This window comes from Camelus dromedarius, chromosome 11 (assembly GCF_036321535.1).
Source record: "Camelus dromedarius isolate mCamDro1 chromosome 11, mCamDro1.pat, whole genome shotgun sequence".
NCBI classification, from domain to species: Eukaryota; Metazoa; Chordata; class Mammalia; order Artiodactyla; family Camelidae; genus Camelus; species Camelus dromedarius.
In genome coordinates, this window is record NC_087446.1 from 32013713 (window position 1) to 32033407 (window position 19695).

The window sequence follows — 19695 nt, forward strand, 5'->3', positions numbered from 1 at the left end:
TCCAGGGACTAGGAGGACCCTTGGTTGAAAAGTAGGGATCTGGATCATTAGGAAAGCCTATATATATGAAACTATAAAATTAAGGCAACAGCAACCCACAGAACAAATCAAACTATTTGAGTTAGCATGAGTGGTTTTGCAGTTTAAAAGATCATCCTGGCCACAGATCATTCTGGCTATTTTGAAAAACGGGCTGAAGAAAGTAAGAATGAAGGCAGAAGGACTTAGGAGGCTTTTGCAGAAACCTTACTGAAATAGGATGAAGGCCTGAGCTAAGGCTGGGACCATGGAAATGGAGAGGGAAAGATAGCTTAGAGTAGTGCTGTCCAATAGAAACATAATGCAAGCCAGAAACAAGGGATACATAATGTAATTTTAAGTAGTCTAGCAGCCATATTAAAAAGATAAAAAGAAACAGGTGGAATTAATTTTAATAATATATTCTATTTAACCCAATATATCCAAAATATTGTCATTTCAAAATGTCATCAATATAAAAATGAAATTTTATATTCCTTTTTTAAACAAAGCCTTTTAAATCTGTCCTGTATTTTACATTTATGGCACATTTCAGTTCAGACTAGTTGCATTTCAAATGCACAATAGCCACATGTAGCTAGAGGCTGCTGTATTGGACAGCACAGGTCTAGAAATTGGGACTGGATGGGACAGGAGGACTAAAAGATATCGCTGTTTCTTGTTTGGGTAATAGAATGGTATCCAGTGGAAGGGCCAAGAGGGTGTGTTGAGACAACTTTCACCAATTTATAATTTCAGTCAAGTTCATCAAGTCGACTTAAATGACCACAAATCTAAATAAAAACTGTGTGCTTGCTTAGAAGATGCAATTAAACATTTTTTTGAAGTATAGTCAGTTTACAATGTTGTGTCAATTTCTGGTGTACAGCATAATGTTTCAGTCATACATATACATACATATATTTGTTTTCCTATTCTTTTTCATTATAGGTTACTACAAGATGTTGAATGTAGTTCTCTCTGCTATACAGTAGAATCTTGTTGTTTATCTATTTTATATATAGCAGTTAGTATCTGCAAATCTCGAACTCCCGATTTATCCCTTCCCACTGCCTTTTCCCTCTGGTAACCATAAATTTGTTTTCTACATCTGTGAATCTGTTTCTGTTTTGTAAATGAGTTCATTTGTGTATTTTTTTTTAAGATTCCACATATAAGTGATACCATATGGTATTTTTCTTTCTCTTTCTGGCTTACTTCACTTAGAATGATGATCTCCATGTCCATTTATGCTGTGGCAAATGGCATTATTTTATTCTTTTTTATGGCTGACTAGTATTCCATTGTATAAACATATCACAACTTCTTTATCCAGTCAAGAAGATACAGTTTTAAAACTAGTCTCCAAGCTCTTACTTCTAACCTAATTGCCACACCAACCCTCTTCTAGCATGAAAATTCTGGAGCCTCCACTAATGGCATCTGTTGCTTACTGAATGAGAGAAAGCAGGAGAGGAGTAGATTGGGAGAAAGATGTGTGTTTAGCCTGGACATGTTAATTTTGAGGTACCCTGGTAGTTTGTATTATTCAAAATATTACCTCTTCCTCCCTGTAGGAGGATTATAATTGCTGGCCCCACTGAGAGTGGCCTTAACAATTTGAGTTGTTTTCGAAAATAAAATGTAAGCAAAGTGATTGGTGCCAATTTGGAGCAGAAGCTTTAAGAGCCCTTGAATGGTTCCTCCATCATTTTTCCTCCTCTGCTCCAAGATTTGCAATGTCCCAGGTATGGCTTGTTCTTTCGCCTTAGTTCTAAAAGGAAGAGAATATGTGAAGCAGAGACTCAGCTGAGTCACATTAGTCACAAATGTGAGCAAATGATAAAATTTTGTTTTTGTACAAAAGACATGGGGATATGGGATTATTTGTTACTCTTGCATCATTTAGTCTAAGGAGACTGACATAGGGTTTTGTACTGGAATTAGGGTGCTGCTGCAACAAAAACTTAAAATGTGCAGCTCTGGCTTATAGAGCCAGAGTGACCTGCAAGGAAACTGTTATTGGAGTGACTCTATGCTGGCCTGCTTGGTTCCACACTTTAGGCCACCGTCTGGAGTTTGTGGCTCTTACCAACACTTTTGAATAAGAATGAAACACTGTATCATAAGGTATGAGATTTGGAGTCTCCAATAGCTGCCTAAGGGGCCAGGTGATCCAACCTGGAAGTACAGAGGTGAATCTTGACCAGTGGGGTAGAGAAGACAGGAGGAAGACAGCAGGTACATTTTCTCTACCCTTCCTTCTTATGGACTACCCCAAGATATGGTATATAAAAATCTATATAGCCTATTGGGAGATAACCCACATGGCTGAGCAACTGGCTGTGTGTTTCTTTATGATGCACTGGCTAGTGTTGTAGTTCCTTTCATCAATCCCTGTCTTGGTGCTTTTAGGCTGCTGTAACAAAAATATCAGGACTGGGTGGCTTAAATTGCAGGCATGTATTTCACACACTCTGGAGCCTGGGAAGTTCAAGATCAAAGCACAGCAGATTCAGCATCTGGTGAGAACCTAGTTCATAAATGGCTGTCTTATTGCTGTGTCCTCACATGGCAGAAGGGTCCAGGGAGCTCTCTGGGGTCTCTTTATAAAAGCTCTAATCCCATTCATGAGGGCTCCACCCCCATGACCTAATTACCTCTCAAAGTCCCTCCCCTCCAAAAACAATCACATTATGTGTTTATGTGTTAGTATTTAACATACAAATCTGAGAAGTGGACAAACATTCAGTCTATACCATTTCACCCCTGGCTCCCAAAATTCATGCCCTTCTCACATGTTAAAAGACATTCATTCTGCCGCCGTAGCCCCAAAAGTCTTAATTCATTCCAGCATCACTTTAAAGACTAAAATCCTCATTTTTTACAATATGAATAGGCTGAGAATCTTCCAAATCTTTAAGCTTCCTTTTTGCTTGACAATTCCATCCTTAAGTCATTTCTCTTTTTTTCATGTTGTACAGTAAGCAGCCAGGAGCCATGCTGTACCTTCAGCACTTTGCTTAGAGATTACTTCAGCTAAATGTTCAATTTCATCATTCCCAAGGTTTATCTTCCACAAAACACTAGCATATGAACACAATTCAGCCAAGTTCTTTGCCACGTTTATAACAAGAATGGCCTTTCCTCCATGGCCCAGTAACACTGTCCTCATTTCCATCTGAGTCAGACCTCATCAAAATGGCCTTTACTATCTATATTTCTACCAAAATCCTGTTTGGGATTATTTAGTTATTCTCTAGGAAGACTGAGGCGCTCTCTGTAGCTCTTCTCCATTCTTTCTGAGACCTCGCTAGAATTTCTCTTAACAGTCCATTCATGGCAATGTACACTTTTTCTAGAATGCACCCTGAAACTCTTTCAGCCTCTATTCATTACCCAGTTCCAAAGCTACTTCCACAGTTTAACGTATTTATAGAGCAGTAACATGTCTCAATACCAACATCTGTATTAGTTTGAGTTCTCCAGAGAAACAGAACCAATAGGACACACACACACACACACACACACACACACACACACACACATGCATATATACTAAGGAATTGACTCTTGTGATTATGGAGGCTGAGAAGTCCCATGATCTGCTGCCTGCAAACTGGATAACCAGGAAAGCCAGAGGTGTAACTCAGTGCAGGTCCAAAGGCCCGAGAACCAGGAGTGCTGACTGATGTTCAAGGCAGGAGAAAACAGAGGTCCCAGCTCAAGCAGAGAGAACAAATTCGCCTCTCCTCTGCCTTTCTAATCTATTCAGACCCTTGATGGACTGGTTGATGCCTACTTACAATGGGGAGAGTGATCTTCTTTACTCAGTTTACTGATTCAACTGTTAATATGTTCCAGAAACACTCTCACAGACACACCTAGAAATAATGTTTTACTAGCTATCTGGGCTTCCCTTAGTCCAGTCAAGTGGACACATGAAATTAACCACCATAGTCCCTGTCTCACTTTCTTTTTCCCTCTTTCTTGCTTCAGGGGAATTACACTGCCAAAGCACTAGCACTTAAACTTTTGCCTTAAATTCTGTTTTCTAGAGAACTCAGATTAACGCCATAGGCGTTAACTATAAAAAGTGGACCCCCAGGATGGGATTTTGGAGTTGAATCACTCACTGTCTGAAAGCAATAGGAAATTAATTGTGTGGTAAGTTGGGTGGTAATAACCCTTGGCGTGCAGTGATTTCACCCAAGGTTTAATTGTGATGAGGTGCAGGTAGATAGCAAGGAGTGGAGAGATCAAACAGCTATCGTGCTTCGTGAGTACGGGGCAATATTAAAGGCATTGTGGTGTGGCTTCTTTTGAAGGCATTGAAAATTCTGCAAACTTTCTCTGAAAGTCAGATTGCCTTTATTGCTGCCCAGGGCTATGGCTGGGTAGACTTTGCTGAAAATTGGGCCCACAATCTGATTATGCAGCAGAGATTCCAAGAAAAAAAAAATGGGACCCAGAGACAGAGATATTTAGGTAGACAAGCCTAAGAATTTTGAGCCCCTAAATTCCTCCGAACCCTCCAAGCTAGCAGAAACAGCCTCTAACCTCCTGCCAGAAAAAAAGAGTCTCTGTTTGCCTCGAGGAACATACAAATGACCTAATCTGAAGCAGGTGCCTTTCAAGATGATTCTTGTTTTCCTCCAGATATGCCCCCAACACCCTTCATTACCTCCTAGGTAAAAACCAAACACGTTTCAGCACAGCCTGAACAGGAAAGTACAAGTTCTGCTCTGGGAAGAAATAGCCCACATGCCAAAGGAATTGTAGGATCTGGCTAACAGGTATTAGCTGAAGCGGGGGGGGGGGGGGGGGCGCTGGGGTGGGAGGAACACGTATAGGAGTGTGTCTTGAGTACATTAGACCAGGAGGACAGAATACAAAGCTGGGAAGGGTAGAATTCATTAAAATGGGGGTCCTCAGGCATGATGCAGGATTCCTAATAACATGACGAGGTGGCTTCTGGAAGTGCATACCTGACACTGTTCTACATCAAATGAAGTGAAGATGTAGAACTTCTCTGGTATGATTTTGAAGAAAAGGTAAGAGAGCCCAGAGAGTTGGGATTGTTAGAATGGATTTATTATGTACGTCCTAAGAACCCACCACCTGGCTGTGTTCCCCAGGGTGGCCAGAGGATATCACCTCTATTGAGGATGTAAGGACTGCAGCAAGAAGGTGAGTACCAGCATCGTTGGAGATGCTTGATGGTTTCTGTCTTCTGTAGGCCAGAGTTGACAGTGGAGGATTCTGCCATGAAATTTAGCTTCATATTAGTGGGGATCATGTAATTTCAGAATAGCAAAGGCCAGATGACAGCAGTCAACAAAGGCTGGCTTGAGATGTAATTACCATAATGGAGAGCCAGGGCAGAATGACAACCAAGGTGCCTTGACCTATATAGTGGGATATGTGGTATTGGCTAATGGATCATGGTGTAACAGGGTCAAGACAGACGAACAGGCAACAAAGGTGTTGCTCGACATGTATAATGAGAAAACTGAAGAAATGGTACGCAAAAGTCTGATATTAGTTGCTGCAATGGAAAATTGTGTTTCTTCATCTAGTTTCCAGATCCCAGGCAGTTCTCCAACCCAGAACCTTCGATTGAAGGGGAGACAGTATTTAGCAGAACCCTAACACCGGATCCCTAACCTGTGGCATTAGAGCTGTTATGGGTGGAAGTGCTGTGTGGAAGTATCTGATACTGTTCACACATCAAAGTATCAAATTAGAAGCAATACTGAATTCCAGAGGAGTTGCAGACATTTGTTTAAATAGCAAAGACTTAAAAGATGAAGGGATGTTACCATCCAGAACTGGGTACCACTGGTGAGGATTTTAGGTTTTGGAAATTTGTATTCCCATCTTCCTGGATAATGTTGCCGATCTCTTTGTTGTATATCCTGACTGCACTGACTTCAACTGGCAGCCTGTAATAAGTAAACCTATTTAATTTACCTAAGCAGTCTCTTTATCTGGTCTTTCTAATATCTGAGCCTGCTAATGATATTTATTAATACAATAGTCACATAGTAAGTTATGCATTAAAAATCTTTTCCCAGCATATGGCTTGTTTCCATTTTTGCTGTGGTATCTTTCATCCTTCCAAAAGTTTGTATTAATGTATTCAAGTTGATCAGTATTTTCCTTTTTGTCTTTTACTTTTGTAGCTTTTAGGAAAACCTTTACCACAAGACAATAAACACATTCTGTTAGAATCTCTTCTACTACTTTTACAACTACTATATAAGTATGTATATATAACAAAATATATAATATTAATTATATATAATTATTCTATAAATTGCATATTACTCCATGACTCTGCTTTTATTTTATTGATCAGAATTTGGTTTCATACTGATTCTGCCTCAGTGTCTACCCATGGTTTGCGTTTGGCTACTTCTGTCTCCTTGTTTACTTTATATAATCACTGTAATGATCTGTGGAGTTGAGATCAGATGTAATTTCCTTCAAGCCAATCCATCTTTCATTCTACCATAATAGTTTTCCTTCTATAATATCTAAAATACAGACTCATTCATGTTCTTTTCTGCTTAAGAACTTTCAACGGTTCCCAAGTGAATAATTATATTAACAAGTATTTATATAGCACCTGCTATGTGCCAGGCACTATTTTATATTAACTCATTCAATTCCAAACAAAATAAAACTATGAGGTAGGTAGTATTATTTCATCTCCATTTCACAGATGAAGAAATCACAGCACACTAAGCTTAAATAACTTGGAAGAACTAGGTATTCAAACTATGCTTTCTGGCCCAAGAATTTGAGTTTTTATCCTCTACATCACACTGTTTTTCTAACCTAGGCTCCTTACTGAATACAGAACTAAGTCCAAATGTCTAACACATTTTTAAACTACCCACTTGATTTGATTATGCTTCTCTTTCTGCCACATCTTCTGCAGTCTGTGGCTTACCACACTAGGGACATTTTTAAATTTAACTTCCTGTGTATGTTTATGACTCTGGATCTAACTCAGGCTTTTCTCTCAGTCAGAGATTTTATTATAAATATTCTTCATCTTACCTTTTTTTCACTCACTCACTCCAACAAAGATTTACACACTCTGTGCCAGCGGCCTGGCTTCAGTGCTAGGTCATCACAGCAAATAGGCAAATCCCTATTGCAGGGACCTTTCTATTAATGAAGGGCAGTTATAGTTCAGGGCTAAAACATCACCTCCTCTAGAATCTTGTTCTCTCTCCAGTCCCAAGCTCCATTTTGCAGTTTCTAGAGCATTTTAAACATCTTTATCATAGCATATTTCACGGCATGTCTTCTTCAGGGTTAGTTGTATATGTGTCATCTGCTTCTGGTAGGAAATGTGGGGTTGCATTTATAACACACTAAAGAAATGGTGGTATTTCACTGAATGAAAGCAAGAAATTTAACGGTCTGGATGTTAGGTAATGATGTCGGAAAGGGAGATCTTTGTGCTTTAAAAAAAAAATACCATATACATGTACATATTTGGGATAGTCCAAATGATTAACAACTAAATTAGGAACAGAAAGCACTAACCTTATTTATTCTTTCTCTACCAGTAACTTTAAATGATAGAGACTCTTGAATGGGCAGAAAGGATCCCTGCAGCCTGAAAAGACACTAATTATAAGGAAACAGCAATTTACATTATTTATAAGGAAGCTATTTACATTACTTAGTCCTGTCAGACAGCTGCAGAGCTTGATTCTCTCACTGCAGTAAGAAGAATAAAGCAAAGTGACAAGGAAAGAGAAAAGATATTCTAATAGCTGCATGTAGTTACAAGAAAGATAATATCTTGAAAAAATATTTTTAATGATTAAAATACAATTTAAACTGAGGAAAATGGAAACATCCATCTTAGCACGATGATGAGTCAGAGTATAGCATCTATTTAAATATGCAGACAAGCTTTCAAAAACTACTGAAAGTTATGCATTGTTAACTTTCATGTGTGCAAGGAGGAAAATGACTAAGATGCAGTGTTTCATAATTCAAGTATTTGAATTTAATTAGTCACATTTTCTTTTACCAGTGACTTTGAAATGTGTCTGCACTATGAAAGGTTGTTTCTGAAAGCAGCCAGATCAAGGGGGGGGGGATCCACTTTATCTGTTTTATTTTTATTTTCTTTCCTCCTCTCTGATCACTTTAATGTAAATTTATCCTGCATTTTCACTTTCATCAATATAAAAGATAGTACTGGGTGGCAAATTATACCAGCTTTTGATCTGAAGTGGACATGTCTTTTATGTAAGAACAAGGAGATGAGAAGAGAAGGAATTTACCAAGCTGATTTTTTAAAAGGTCTATTAATACTTTTTGTAAATGCCCCAAGGATGAATTATTTCTTTAGGCCCAAATTCTTTAAAGTCTTAACATTTTTACTGCTCACTTAGAGACAAGGTAAAAATCTCGATCAAAGAATGATTTCTACATCTCCAGTTGGAGAACAGAATTCCTTACAGTCAGGTGTCAGAGCACCTCGCTGTTTGCCAGGAAGCTTCTTAGGACATAATTACCTGCCTTGAAGAGTAGAGTCATCATCATTTTCCTTCAAAGAATATTAGAGTACAGTACACATGATGTATTAGGCCAGTGTCACAAATCAGCACAGGTCCACAGAGACTGCAAGAAATTAGGTCAAACCTGAAAGAAATCAGGCTGTGGTCCAATAAGCTTCTTAATCTTAAGTGGGAAACTGGGCTCACAGGTGTTAAGGTTACTCTTTATTTAAGTGTGACAGAACCAGTAACGGTTTTCAGTTTTAAAGACCTATTTTCCTAAACCATCAAATATTTCTTATCCTTCTCTTAGGTAATTTTTAGCTCTGCATAATTTATAAAGAAAGCAAGTTCCATACTAGTTGGAAACTCATACTTTAAATATGTGAATACACATACTATTGTCCAAAACATGCAAGGAAAGAAGAATTTCCCTCTGCCCCCCACCCCTCCACAATATTTCCCTTGAGGCCATAGTTTCCCCATCAGAAGCAGTCTTCTAAAATCTCTGTTTAAAATGCAAACGTCTTTTGAGAACTAACACTTCAAGCATTAGTATACTTTAATGTTCAATAGTTAAGCTGAATAAAATGCTCATGAATTTAGAATATAGTGATAGTTAGGATAAGGCTGCCATACAATTGAATAAACATAGAGTAATCATAACTACCAGGCCCAGACATCATTTTCAGTTACAAACCTCAGGGTACAAAAAGAGGGACCAGAGTGGGTCAGTTGCATGTACTTGATTCTTACACTGCTATCAGATATGTTCCTGATTTCAATTGGATTGATAAGCTTAGATTTTCCGGGATGGTCAGTACAGCATGCTTATTTTGACAGGCTTTGGAGTCAGAAAGCTGAGACCTGATCCCTGACTTTACGGTTTACTCTGACCTTGGTCAAACGATTAAACCTCCATAAACTGTGAAATGAAGATAGTAAAAATATCCTAAACTGTCACGCCATAATGATGATTAAATGAGGTGAATGAGATTACGTCTCAAATGCTGGCAATAATGCCTGGCACATATTAATGATCATCATCATCATTATTAAGTGGTCGAAATGGAAAAAGTATAGCTGGATTTGGGATGATAAGTTTCTGATTCTCCTATTCGCTAGCTCTCTGCCCAGAACCTTCTCTCTTTTCTCAACTCATACAGCAGGGAGCAACAGGGCAAAAACGTTAGGAGCAACTTTGCTTTCCAGACCCGGTTCTTTCTCCTTTTGCCCTCCAGGAGTCGCTGTATTTCCCCAAAGGCACGCAGGATGCCTGGTTGCCGCGAGACCGTCGCCAGGCAACCGCGTGTACACACACTACCGGTCCAGCCCGGGTCTGGTCAATATGGCGGCGCAAGGCACCTGCTCGACCTCTCCATCCAACTTGTCCCCTATATCAGTGTCGCCGCCAGGACCGCCGCCGACCCCGCCCCCGACCTCGACTGCGATCTCTAAGACCCCCCTGGAGTCGAAGGCGAGCTCTCTGACCCCGCAGCCTCGTTCAGCCTGTCGTGAGGACTTGCTGCCCCTTGCCGTGTTTTATGGGCCGCTGGACGCTAAAAACCCGCTCCTGGTCTCCTGCGAGAAGGAGATCCAGGAGTTGTTAGGCTTTATGAAGAGAAAGAAAGCTTTAGCTACAACGGAGGAAAAGAAGCATGAATTCCACAGTCGTTGGTAAGCAGAGGCAGGGTGCTGGGGCGGGCGCTGTCCGGAGAAGGACAACTCCCGGGGCCAGAGGAGGAGACGCCTTAGAGGATGCAGGTGGTAGTCCCCAAGCTGGATCAGAACCTGGCCAAAGGGCCCTGGAGATATAAACAAAGTTTAAGAAGTGGAGACTCATCGCTAATAGAACCCTTAATTCTTGGTAAATGTATCGTGGCTTTCTGCCCGAGTCAGAATGAAAATCAGCACAGAAATGTTTCACAACTCACCATTTGTTCTGTTTCTGTTGCTCTGATTGCTAATCCATGACAATAAATTTTTGGCTCACTAACGAGTTTCACAACTTTTCATGTTGTGGGTACAATTTTGTAAATGGAAAGTAAGGAGTAACTTTGAGGTAGCTTAGGTTCTTGAAAAAGTTTGTTCTTGATGCTATGAATTATGTCATTCTGTGAACATTTGTACTTTATTCCTTTTTATATAGTTACTAGGATCACAGTGACTTTTTTCTGGATTTTGTGACTCATTCTGCACATCTGTTTGTCTTTTTTAAAAATTCTATCACCATGTTATTATCTCAAACTGCAAACTTTTTTTAAAGGTTCTTTCCTGTTTGTGTTACCATGTTTCTTTTCCAGTCAGAATACATTGCCAGCTGAACAGTTAGAAATGTAGACAAGTGGCAAAGAATACCAGAATAGTCAATAGTTTCATATTGTATTTTTCATCCATGTATGCAATATGAAGAAATTGTTTTAACTTATATTTATTATTCATTCATGCACTTAACTGCATATTTATTGAGCACCTCCTAAATATCAGGAACTATTACAGGAACTAGGAAAACATCAAACTTAAAAGACACAAATTCATATAATCATGGAGCATGTATTTTTGTGACTACAGACAGCCACTAAACAAATATGTAAGGAAATTATTTTACAAGGAGATAAGAGCTAGGGAGAAAATTCAAGTGGGGAGGGGGATGAGGATATCAGATAGGTGTTATAATTTAAAATGGGATGACAGGGAGCATGGTCAGGGAAAGTCAGGAAAAGTGGCCCCTAAGAAAGTTGAGAAGGAGACGGGGCAACAAGTGATGAGGATTTCTATAGAAAGAGTTGGCCACACAGGGAGAATGGCAAGTGTGAAGGTCCTGGAGTGGGATTGTGACTGTGGGAAGAACAGGTTTCTAGCAGAAGTGAGGGAGATGAAGAGTTTAGTTTGTTTTTTTTTAATGGGTGTTGAATTGTTTTAGTTTTAGGTACATTAAGATTGAGATGTAAGTCAACATCCAGGCAGAGCTATTTGGAGATGGTTGGACATTTGAGTCTGGGGGTCAGAGGAGAAATACATTTAGGATTCGTCAGCTTACTGATGGTATTGAAATTTTGACATTTGATGAAATAGCTAAGGGAGTTAGTATAGAAGGAAAAGAGGAGAGTCCAAGGATTGGCATCTAGCCTGAGGGTTGGGACATAGTGAACATTCACTGAATATTTGGCATTGAAAGAATTCAAGAATTATCCTTGCCTTCTCAATAATTGTTAATGTTATACATGGGAAAGTAGACCGGGGTCGATTGATAAGTACAGTACCTGTCCCATTTTTAAACAGACCATATGAGAATCACACACATTAAGGGCTGACACAGACCTTAGCCATATGACCTCTCTCATATCTAGGTATTTATTTACACAATAATTTTACTGTGTGCCTACTATATGCCAGGGTGTACACCTGTCATGGCTTTGACAGTGATGAACCAAATAGATGTGGGAATCTGTGCTCATGGAACTCCTAGCGAGGGAGATAGGCTTCTAATGAGTCACCAAGTCAACACACAAACAAGTGCTATGAAGGAAGAAGCTACTGAGAATTTACACATGCCAGGTACTGCGCTAGGTGTGGGGGATACAGCAGTGAACCAGACAAAAAAGCATGCTCTTTTGGCGCTTATATTCTAGAGGGAGCAATGGATAATAAACATATTAAATAAGTACATTTTATGGTGACCTAGAAAGTGATAAATGCTAGGGAGAAAAAGAGATGAAGGCTTATGGAGTGGGAGACAAGAGGTTGCAATTTTCAATAAGGTAGTTAGAGTAGATGATACTTGAGCAGAGGCTTAACAGGAACACAGAGGAGACCAGTCTTCAAATGAATGGAGAGGGAGGTGATACTAAGCTGAGATTAGAAGGATGCCTGGCAGTCAACCAGCAAGGAGAGAGGATAAACAGAGGGAACAAGCATGTGGGAAGATCTTGGCAGGAAAGAGTCAGGGCCTTTAGAGGAATGGACAGAAGCCTGTTTAGCATAGCATAGTGAGTGTGGGCGCAGTGGTATGAGATGAGAGGAGTAGGTAGGGCTCTGGAAGGTTTTAGAGGCCATTTATAGAGCTTGTATTTATTCCAAATGCAGTGGGAAACCACTGCTTAGCTTTTGGCAAGGAATTAACCTTATGTGATTTTTGTTTTAAAATATTTTGGTGACCTTGTCCAAATGGAGCAAGGATGGTAATGTGGAGACCAGTTATGAGTACAGGAGGTAGGAGTTGCTTTTATAACATATTTGATGCATGGTTATTTTTTAAATCAAAATTGTTTCTTTTTATAACTAGAAGAAGTTCTGTAAGCATAAAAACTCATAGTATATCTAAAATACAGATTTTGAACACACCAGCAATGTCCTTAAATTTAGAGCGCAATGTATTTTAAAGGTAACCTTTTGATATAACCACATAAAATTTTGATATTCTGTTTATATAGCTATGACATTCTATTTTAGAAAACTCTGAATATCCAGCAGCTATAATCAAATAGCAATCCAAAGTACATTAACATTCTTTTCTTAAATGATGTACATTGTATAGTGTATGTTATATTTCCTAGTTTAATCATTATGTAAGCCATTCCCAACAAGCAGTCTTAACTTGAACTTATGGTTCACTTTAAAAAAAAAAAAAAGGATAATTCTCTTATTATATAACCTTGATTGACTGAATGAAGCTGGTATTTTTCTCTTATGAGTAACAAACCTACTCATCATTATCTCATCCGTAAGGTTTGGAAAAATTAACTCTTTCATCTACATACTTTTAAGAATTCTCCCAAGATTTGGTGAATTTCTTGGATTCGTTATATTTATTCTAATACTATACCATTTCAGGAAGCAGCAAATGAAAGTGAAAAAGGTAAAACAAACAAACCAAAAAACCTTTACCTTTTAAAACTTCTATGGGCTGTATTTGCCACTCTTTATCTGGCATGGTTACTTACTGCTTAGTACATGTGTGTATGTATTTTCCTATCTGTAAATATTATTAATCAGTCCATGAAGGCAGGAATACACTGTACCCCCTCCTCTCTTGTCAATCATTATCATTTAATTATCTGAATGAATTCATTGACATGTTTTTGTTGAGGTTGTTCCATTAACACCCCAACGTGTACACGATAAGTACTAGAGTCATCTTCAGTCCTTCGGTTTAGCTTCCTGTCTGTATTAGTCAGCTTGGGCTACTCCTTACTAATTAGTAATTACTAATAAGTTAGTCTGGACTGCCATAGCAGAATACCACAGACAGGGTGGCTTAAACAACAGACATTTGTTTGCTCGCATTTCTGGAGGCTACAAGTCCCAGATCATGGTCTGGCAGGGTCAGTTTCTAGTGAGATCTCTCTTCCTGCTTGGTAGACATCTACTTTGTTCTCATATAGCCTCTCCTCTGCGCAGGCACAGGGAGAGGGAGAGAGAGAGAGAGGGAGAGGGAGAGGGAGAGAGAGAGAGAGAGAGAGAGAGAGAGATGGAGAGCCCTCTGGTGTCTCCTCTTAGAACGGCATAAATCCCAGCGGACTGGGGCCCCACCCTATGACCTCATTTAACCTTAATTACTTCCTTAGAGTCCTCCTCTTCAAATACAGCCACACTGGGGATTAGGGCTTCAATACCTAGAAATTTATGAGCTAGGATTGGGCAACTGTTAAGAGAAATTTGAATTTTTCCTAGAGGCACTTATAATTTCCAAGAAGGAGTAAATATTAACTAAATGAATAAACAAAATTAACAATTATCTACTACCCTCTGAAACTGATGAGAAACTATTTAGGAAGCATAACCCTAAATGGACTGACTGGATATTTGAATCCTCGAACTCTCTACAGAAAAGCATAAAATAAGAGCAAGGAATTCTTTTCCCTAGTCATTTATTTACTAATTCATTCATTCTTTAAACATTTATTGGGTACTGACATATACTTGATATTCACTACTCTTGGGGCTAGCAATGAATAATACAGATGGGGTCCTTGCCCTCAGGGGGTTTATATTCCAGAGGACTGGAAGGCATAGTTATATACTAGCTAAGAGCATGGATGCACTTAGCCTCAGCTTCATCAACTGTGTATCTGGGATACTGATATTACCCATCTCAGTTGTTGTGAAAATGAAATGAAAAAAATGCATGTTGGCAAAAGACCCAGAATAGGCAACACAGTATTGAAGGAGGACAAAGTTGGAGGACTGACACTACCTGAAGTCAAGACTTGCTATAAAGCTACACTAATTAAGACAGTGTGGTATGGGAAAGAATGGACAAACAGATCAAAAGAACAGAATAGAGAGCCCAGAATAGACCCACATAAATACAGTTGGCTTATCTTTGACAAAGGAGTAATGACAATACAATGGAGCAAATACAGTCTTTTAAACAGATCGTGCTGGAACAATTGGACATCCATGTGTGAAAAATTAAATCTAGACATAGATCTTACACCCTTCCCCAAAATTACTCAAAATGGATCACAAACCTAAATGTAAAATGCAGTCCTATAAAACTCCCAGAAGATAACATAGGAGAAATCTAAGATGACCTTGGGTTTGGCAATGACTTTTTAGATGTAACACCAAATGCATGATCTGTGAAAGAAAGAACTAGTGAGCTGGACTTCATTAAAATTAAAATTTTTTGCTCTGTGAAAGACACAAAGTCAAGAGCATGAAAGCCAAGCCACAGACTGGGAGAAAATATTTGCAAAAGACATATCTGATAATGGATTATTATCCAAAATATACATAGAATTCTGAAAAACTCAGCAATAGGAAAACAAACAACCTGATTTAAAAAATAAGCCAAAGACCTTAACAGACATCTACCCAAGGAAGATATACAAATGGCATATAAATATATGAAAAGACGTTCTACATCGTATGTCATCAGGAAGAAGCAAATTAAAACGATATACCACTACACACCTATTAGAATGGCCAAAATCCAGGACACTGACTCCAAAGGCTGCCAAGGATGTGGGGCAACAGGAACTCTCATTCATTGCTGGTGAGAATGCAAAGTGCTACAGCCACTTTCAAAGACAGTTTGATGTTTTTTTTTTAAATAAAACTAAACATACCCTTACCATATAATCCAGCAATTGTGTTCTTTAGTATTTACCCAAAGTTGAAAATTTATGTCCATACAAAAATCTACACATACATGTTTATAGCAGCTTTATTCAAATTGCTAAAACTTGGAAGCAAACAAGATGTCTCTTGGTAAGTAAACTGATAAATAAACTGTGATATATATAGACAATGAAATATTATTCAGTGCTAAAAGGAAATGCGTTATCAAGCCATGGAATAAACATGCATAAATCTTAAATCCCTATTAAGTGAAAGAAGCCAATCTGAAAATGTTATATACTATATGTCATTTTGAAAAAGGCAAAACTATGGAGAGTAAAAAGTTCAGTGATTGCCTGGGATTAGTGGGGGAGGGATGAACAGGCAGAGCACAGAGGATTTTTAGGGCAGTGAAACTACTCTGATGCAGTGGTGGATACGTGTCATTATACATTTGTCCAAATCCATAGAATGGACAACACTAAGAATAAACCCTAAAGTAAACTATGGACACTGGGTGATAATGATGTGTCAATGCAGCTTCATTGATGGTAACAGATGTACCACATTGGTGGTGATGTTGATAATGAGGGAGGCTGTGCATATGTGGGGAAGGGGGTATATTCTCTATCTCAGTTTTCCTGTGAAGCTAAAAGTGCTCTAAAAATAAAGTGTATTTTAAAAAATGCATATATAGAGAGTATTAGTCTCAATGTTCACAGCAGCATTATTTTCAGTAACTAAGATATGGAAGCAGCCTAAGTGTCCATCAACAGATATGGATAAAGAAAGATGTGATACATACATACACACACACACACACACACACACACACACACAGGACTATTACTCAGCCATAAAAGAGTGAAATTTTGCCATTTGCAACAACATGGATGGACCTGGAGGATATTATGCTTAGTGAAATAAGTAAGACAGAAAGACAAATACTATATGATATCACTTATGTGTGGAATCTGAATAATACAACAAAATAATGAATATAACAAAAAAGAAACAGACTCACAGATAGAGAAAACAAACTATATATATATAGTGGTTACCAGTGGAGAGAGGAAAGGGGAGGGGCAAGAAAGAATGGGGTAGGGGATCAAAAGGTACAAACTACTACGTATAAAACAAATAAGCTACAAGGATATATTGCACAGCATGAGGAATATAGTCAATATTTTATAATAATTATAAATGAAGTGTAATTTTTAAAAATTATGAATGACTATGTTGTACACCTGAAACATTTAATATTATAAATCAACTATACCTCAATAAAAATAATAAGATTTAAAAAATAAAATCATTAAAAATGCATATAAAGAGCTATCACTGCTTGGTACAAAGGAAGGAATACTTTTTAATTATAATTACATTTATTAATAATTAGGCATTAACAATAAGGCATATTAAAAAGACTTAGCACAAGAAAAGTTTTTAGGATAAGGATTGCTTGCTAATTAATTGAGGTTTCCTGCTGACTTTGAAGATACCATTTTATTTCATGATTTTTACAGTGCCACCTCTTTGTTTAATATCTGGACCAAATACGCCCCCCGGCTGCCAGCTGCCTATTACAACGAAAAGCTTCTGAAGGTTGGAGATGAACTTTGTGAAATGAAAGTAAGTGACTTGGGAGTCAAAAAAAAGCCCAAATGAAACTCATTTGTCTAATTTTTTTTTTTTTTTTGGCTTGATACCATTCCTATTTTACATGATTTGATTTGTTTTCCTAAGAAAACTATAAGGGCATACACAAAAATTTTAATGAGGCAAAGTAACTAAGAAAGGTGTTAGTTTTTTAATTTTGTAGCGAGAGACTTCTGAATAGAAAGCTAGCTGGGGAGAGGCAAGAACACAGCCCCTCGTGGACGGAGGGTGTGGTAGGCGCCCAACAGGAAACGCTGAGTCATCATGTTCCTACCTTATACAAAGGAGCCCAGACACCACTTCCTGTTGTTTTTCACCGGTCTGGCCTTGCCCAGCAAACTCTTAGACCTTCTGGCCTTGCTGCTGTGTTGCTTGGTTCCCACTGCCGGGTTTTCATGACTTTCAGCTCATTCTTAACATTTGGCTGTATGTATTATTAGCAGTCATTACATACAGGCCCTGTTGTCACTCAGTATTGCGTTCCAAATGAGTTTGTGCCGTTTCTAGTTCCGTATCAATGCCCAGGTCTTGGATTGCTGTGGACTCCGGGACTTGGTTTGATAAGACCACACCATGGCTGGGTTTTCAATTCATGAAAATGTGAGTTTTCCCCTTAGTCTCTGGCACGGGCTCAAATTATTCCAAGTTAAATGAGTGCTTGGCACATGTAGGATCCTTGGACCAAGAGTTATCCAAAGTGATTTTAGGCCGGACACAGGCAGTATCCCGTCTGTGGCGCCCAGCAAGCGTAACGCTGAGCCCCCGAGGTTTGCGGCAGAAAGCTTACTCACAAGGCAGCCAAGCCAAGAACGAAGGCGAAGGCGGGAAGGTTGGAATATTTATGGGACGTAAGCACGGTGGTCTTAGGCATGGGGAAACGTAACCAGAGGTAGGGGAAAAGGTGCCGTAGTCAGTGTTCTGCGTAGGTGCATCCGGGTTACATGCTTCTGCAAATCCAAAACCGAGGCGCTTACGCTGGGCACGCTGGGCACGCTGGGCATGCTTGGCACGCTTGGCACGTTCGGAGGGCGGAGTTTTGCGCCCTCCAACGTCATCAGACACTTGCGCAGGCTCAGTTTTAGGGTTGGTGGTCCCAACCAGTCTTTGCTGGCTCGCGCTGGGCAAGAGCCGTCGCTAAGTTTTTCTGAACAAGCTGGACCGCGCGGAGCTGGGAAGGTATGCAGTTAAAGAGAGAGGAAAAAGAAAGAAAGGGGGAAAAATAACTGAAGTGAGCTTAATCAGTGAAGGCAGTTTGCAAGCAAAAGGATTTTTTACAGGCTCTTCCCTTATCTGTCGTTCTGTAAGACAAGCTCAAGAATTTCTATTAGTTATCTGCCCTTGGTCACTCTGTGGGGCACAGTTTCACGTCTTTTTTCAATCTTCAGTTTCTCAGCTTAATTTTCCTCCTCCACTTCTCTTTTCTGGACTTGAATGCTTCTGGACTAGGGAGGAAAACTTACCAAATGGAGGATAAGATGTGAAGGAACTTTCATAATGAAGCACTAAAAATCTATTTTCTGTTGCCAAATTTAGAGACTCACCTTAGCTCTATATAATTGGACCATCGTTCTTAGAAACTTGAAAATGCAGAGTTTGGAAAACTACAGAAAAACAAACAAACAAACAGAACCTCAGATGAGATCCAACTTGTAAGCTGTACTCATGTGAAGTGGAATAGCAGTTTTGATAAGAATTAGTAGAGTGCTCCCTCTCCGTTTTTATGCTTCTCTTCAGTATGAGAAACTGCTGGTCTGCAGCTTGGGGTGGTTTGAGGCGTATCCGGGTGGGTAGAGAGTCTAACGGTGTAGGGAAGAAGGAGCGTGTTAGGAGTTGATAAAGCAACTTGACTATGGGTAGTGGCTAAAGATTCAGAATATTTAGAAAGGATATTTTAAAATTTTACTTTTAGGAACAAAGAAATGTTTTTTTATCTACTTTTCACTGATGGGAGAGTGGGCCAGGGAAGATATTTGTAATCCTGGAAACAGATACGAGTAGTTACTATGGTTGCTAGACTCTGTTTATTTTTTATTTTACAATAAAGATCATTTTGTTGGATTGCTCTTGTTTTGAGCCCAGGTTTGAGTTTATTATCTGAATCACATTAGAACCGAAACGATTCAGAATTAATTAGTAAGCAAGTAACCAACAAGTCAATAGAAATAGAAACAAAGCAGCGTTTGACTGTGCATGCTTCCTAAGGGGCGAGGTAACCCAATAGGCAGTTCATACCCCGGGCAGTTGCTTTTCCTGGAAACACAGTTGCAGGGGAGGAAGCAGAGGAAGGGTTGCCGCTGAGTCATGGGCAGAGCTAGCTGCTCACATCCACCGCCCTGAAACTCTCCAGGTGAACTGTGCCCTGTGGGCTACAGACATGATGCATCTGACTTTGCGATGGAAACGTAAGCATGAATTAGAACTA

The 19695-nt window shown here is 39.2% G+C and overlaps 1 protein-coding gene across 1 annotated transcript in view; it reads left to right on the plus strand.

Moving 5' to 3' along the window:
• The first annotated feature begins 9896 nt into the window (after window positions 1-9896).
• Window positions 9897-19695, plus strand: part of CFAP54 (cilia and flagella associated protein 54) — a 242503-nt gene continuing 232704 nt past the window's right edge. Inside the window, exons 1-2 of the mRNA XM_031462988.2 lie at window positions 9897-10226; window positions 17141-17246. Of these exons, the coding sequence (XP_031318848.2) occupies window positions 9898-10226; window positions 17141-17246 (435 nt within the window). The 5' untranslated portion in view covers window position 9897. The remainder of the gene's footprint in view (window positions 10227-17140; window positions 17247-19695) is intronic.